Consider the following 5,000-nt stretch of genomic DNA (forward strand, 5'->3'; position numbering starts at 1 on the left):
ATGTTTACCCTCCGCTGAAGCTCTTACGGGTGATTTTCGTAAACAAACTCTACAGTTGATCACCACAAAAACACCCCCCAGTTTCGCTTCGTGTCAGCCCAACGCAGCCCAACACAATGGCGCTGGTGGTTAGTGAGGTTCCCTGTTCACGCTAAGCACTGTGTAAATGCGGTGTGATGCTGTTGTTATTGCAACGGCCATTAGACTTCGCTTTGAGGAAACCGCACAGCAAATCTGTTTCGTTCACTTGGAATGGAGTCGAGTAAACAAAGGGCCGAGCGGATGCGTAAAGACGTCCCACCTGTGAGTCCACCTTCAAACAACAACAACAACAACAATAACAACCTTCTGCCTGAAAGTTCACCTCAGCCCAAACTGACTCTGACAGAGTTCACCCTCAAGACCTTCTGCCTGAAAGTTCACCTCCAAGAACGCACTGACAATGACATGGAGTTCACTCTCAAAACATTCAGCCTGAACGGCTCCCCTCTAAGACAATGACATGGAGTTCACGCTCAAAACATTCTGTTTTTTTGAGGGGTGAACTGTTCAGGCACAGTGAGGTACAGTCCACCCTCGAAACCACTCAGCCCCGAGGCTCAGTGTAGAACAGGGGGAGGAGGAGGTGGTGAAGGAGGAGGAGGAGGTGGAGGAGGTGGAGAGTGCCGGAATGTACCAGCGAGCATGATCTCATCTCAACCCCGGGAACGCTCGGCTCTCCTCTGAGCGAAGAGAGAAGAAGAAAGGGAGCGAGGGAGTGAGCGGGCGAGCAAGGGAGGGAGAGAGAGAGAGAGCGAACGAGTGCGGATTACGTAAGAGCTGGCGGTGCGGAGGGAGAGCGGAGAGCGGAGAGCGGCGTGGGTCCAGCCCGCCACTGCACACACAGGAGCGGAGCGGAGAGGAGCGCAGCACAGCCAACAGCCTCCGGGCAGCCACCACGCCACCGCCGGGCTCTCCCCATCCAACACGCCTGCCGCACTGGAAACTACAGCACACCGCTGGCACACACACACACACACATACAAACACACACTCTCCTTCACCCCAACTTTCTCACACACGCACCCACAAATACACACATTCTCTCACCCCAACCCTCTCTCACACACACAGACACACTCCCAAACTCAACATTAAGTCAGACGCACACCTTGCACGGCAGACACACACACACACACACACACACACACACACACACACACACACACACACACACACACACACACACACACACACACACACACACACACACACACACACACACACACACACACACACACACACACACACACACACACACACACACACACACACACACACACACACACACACAGTAACAGCCCAACACTGAGCCGTGGTGTCTGACGCCTCTCTCCTTCTTTCTCCTCTGGTATTTCTCTGCGGCCGTCACGTCTTGTCGATGAAGTAATGTATTTTTTTATTATTATTATTGTACGACTCCAACTCGCACAAGTTATGGAGTGCACACTGGGCCAAGCTTCACCATACCCCCCACCCCACCCCCCATAACCCCCCCGCCCCCCACCCCATCCAACCCCTCTCGCCCTCTCCGTCCCCCTCTGCAGCTGAAATCATCCAGTAGGAATGCCCGTCTCCCCAGAACCAGATGCCTGAGCAGTCCAGGCAAAGCGGCCGAGAGAGAGAAAGAGCTGGAGGAGAGCGGTCGTCGGCCCCGTCAGCGCTGAGGCTGACCAGAGGGGCGCATCTCTACTGACCGCTCCAGCCCTGACCAGAGGGGCGCATCTCTACTGACCGCTCCAGCCCTCACCAGAGGGGCGCATCTCTACTGACCGCTCCAGCCCTGACCAGAGGGGAGCATCTCTACTGACCGCTCCAGCCCTCACCAGAGGGGCGCATCTCTACTGACCGCTCCAGCCCTGACCAGAGGAGCACATCTCTGCTATCCGCCCCCCCACACACCCACACACCCCTCCATCACACTAGCCCAACAGCAGCAGGCCTGCACAGGGAGCCTAAGGCTGGGTGGGTTCCAGTAGAACAGGGCAGAGGAGCCCACACTCTCAGTCTGGGATGCTGGTTGTACAGAGCCGAAGCTGTGAGGCTCAGAGAGCCAGTGGTGGGATTACATGACATCAATATTTTGTCAGACCTTGCTGATTGGCTTCCACCGAGACGTATACAATGCTGATATCACCACGTTAGGAGGAGGATCTCATTTCATTGGGATGATAACGACAGAACATGGCTCCCTGCCAACATGGGACAGCTGTGTGTGTGTGTGTGTGTGTGTGTGTAATCTTCTGGTTGCAGTTTCGCTGATGATGTGTGTTCTTAGAAAGTGTGCCTTGGAATCATACAAAATCAAGATCTTGTCCAAACCATTCTTGTGAGAAAGGTGCATGTGCATGAGTACAGATGTGAGTGTACTTCTGTGTGTGTGTGTGTGTGTGTGTGTGTGTGTGTGTGTGTGTGTGATGGAGTGTGCAATCTTCTGGTTGCAGTTCAGCTGGTGTGTGTTCTTAGAAGTGTGCCTTGGATCTCATCCAAACCTTTCTTGTGAGAAAGGATGCATGTGCATGAACACGGGTGTGAGTGCATGTGTGTGTGTGTGTGTGTGTGTGTGTGTGTGTGTGTGTGTGTGTGTGTGTGTGTAGTTATGAGTGTGAGTGTATTTGTATGTGTATGTATGTGTGTGTGTGTGCGTGCGTGCGTGCGTGCGTGCGTGCGTGCGTGCGTGCGTGCGTGCGTGTGTGTGTGTGTGTGTGCGTGCGTGCCTGCTCACCTCGAAGATCTCCTCGCGGGACACCTCGATGCGGCAGTGTCCGGCCTGGGGCTGCTGCTGCGAGAGCTCCTGCCGCAGGATCTTGAGCTTCTGCACCAGGTCGCGCTTGTACTTGGGCACCGTCAGGCACTCGGCGTCCTCCGGCAGCGTCGCCGGGGACAACACCTGCTGCGGAGGCGCCTGCTCCTTCAGCTGGGGCGGACGAGGGCTGGAGGGACCAGAGAGAGATGGAGGGAAGGGTGGAGGAGAGGGAGAGAAGGATGAGGAGACGGGGAGGGGAGGAGGAAAAAAAAGAGAGAGAGATTCCATGAGTCTCAATTTCTGACCCTGTTTACATTCGTCATGACAACCAAGGAACGAACAGAACAGAACAGAAAACACGTCGGAAACAAAAAGCAGAGAGAAAAAGAAAAAAACAGGAGAAAAACAGGAAAAAAGCGAGAGAGCGAGAGGAAAAGCGAACGAGAGGAAAAGAGAGCGGTGTACTGTGGGCGCCTGCAGAGGCAGAGTCCCGCGCTGTTTATGCTCCCCAGCGCCGCTGCCAGCTGATTTCACTTACTGGTTGCCCCACTTTGGCACACGGGCCTGGAGCTCATTACGCTAATGCACAAGGTGAGCACGCACAGCACCAAAGAAGGACCGGAGCGCTCCTAAGGCTCCGTCATATCCCCAAGGGAAGGGGTCGGGGGTCGGGGGGGTCGGGGGGGTCGGGGGGCGCTTACTCCGTACGCCAAGCCAGGTGGAGGCTCAGGACGCATATTTGGGTCCTGGATCCCAGAGCTCAGGGGTGAGGCCCTGGATCAAGGCGCGAAGCTAGGGATACGCAATTAATTGAATTAATATATTAATCGTCAAATAGGACAGAAAACAATATAATCAAAACAAAACATAACGATTATCGTGCTGTATTCCGTTTCGCCACAATGCTCTCGTTTTGTCTTATAAATCCAGAGCACACCTTGGCTTTACAGTGGTAACTGTTGTTGTTGAATAATCGTGATCCCAATGTTAACCAAAATAATAATTATTATTTAGCTGTAATCGTGCAGTGCTACCAGAAGCTCAACTTGCCCGCAGATGCTCTGAGCACGAGCGGGACTTTGAGTAAGTCAGACGCTTCGACCCGATTTCCCTTGGGGCATTAAAAATGACACAAACATGAAAACTGGGACAGGCTCAGGAGCAGATTTCTGCTGGTAATATCACTCTGAAAAATATGAATAGGATAATAAAAAAAAAGAGAGGCCGTTGAGACGTGGGGCCGACTGGAGGGGATCACAGGACTAATCTGCTCTGATCCTGCTGACTGGGCCGATTCCTCGACAGACGCCGGGGGGAACGGTCGGAGGGTTTGGGAGGGGAGAGGGGCAACTTGGAGGAAATGCCAGCTAGGGAAATTCTGGGAATCACCCCCCCCCCCCCCCACCCTCCACCCCCCTCGCAAAAACAGCTATTGGCGCTGATCCACCTTAACCCACCCCTCTGCCACCGCCAGAACACCCCCTCCACCCCCCCACCTCCCCCAAATACCCTCTGAGTGCCCCCTGCTCTCGCATGGAGAACGCCATCCGCTGGAGGAAGAATGGAGCGGCTGTTCCAGAGGGAGAGGAGAAGCACACGGCCTCTAGCCCAGAGGGAGGGCACGGAAAAGACCAGAGAGAGAGAGAGAGAGAGAGAGAGAGAGAGAGAGAGAGAAAGAGAGAGAGAGGGAGAGGGAGAGACAGAGGGATAGAGGGAGAGGGAGGGAGAGGGAGAGAGAATGTGTGTGTTCGGAGCAGAGAGGAGCAGAGAGAGAGGTTTAACATCCTTTTTTCATTGTCTTCTCATACAAAACCACATTACATTAAAACAACCAACCGACAAAAGAGAGAGAGAGAGAGAGAGAGAGAGAGAGAGAGAGAGAGAGAGAGAGAGAGAGAGAGAGAGAGAAGAGGAACAGAGGCAGATGGAGAAAATGTACGAGAGAGGTAGACGGAACGAGACGGAGAGAAAAAATAAAGAGAGGAGCGGTGGAGAGACAAAGGTGGCGCCACGCGCGCGGGAGAGGTGGCAGCCGCGCACGAGACACTGCCAACACGACCTCCGTGCCCTCCGCTCTCCGCCAGACTGTTCAAACACTCCTCCCCTCCATCTCAGCTCATCCCTCTCTCCTTCTCTCTCTCTACCTCTCTGTCTCCCTCTCTCTCCTCCTGTCCTCCCGCCCACCTCAAATAACACCTCCACTTCCTGTCCAAAC

The 5,000-nt window shown here is 54.3% G+C and overlaps 1 protein-coding gene across 2 annotated transcripts in view; it reads right to left on the bottom strand.

Moving 5' to 3' along the window:
* The window catches only part of LOC134093280 (E3 ubiquitin-protein ligase SMURF2-like), a 74,101-nt gene that overhangs the window by 10,997 nt on the left and 58,104 nt on the right, over positions 1 to 5,000 (bottom strand). For both annotated transcript variants that reach the window (XM_062546448.1, XM_062546447.1), the window contains exon 13: positions 2,765 to 2,972. In XM_062546448.1, the coding sequence (XP_062402432.1) occupies positions 2,765 to 2,972 (208 nt within the window). The remainder of the gene's footprint in view (positions 1 to 2,764; positions 2,973 to 5,000) is intronic.

The sequence above is a fragment of the Sardina pilchardus genome, chromosome 1 (genome assembly GCF_963854185.1).
Source record: "Sardina pilchardus chromosome 1, fSarPil1.1, whole genome shotgun sequence".
Lineage (NCBI taxonomy): Eukaryota > Metazoa > Chordata > Actinopteri > Clupeiformes > Clupeidae > Sardina > Sardina pilchardus.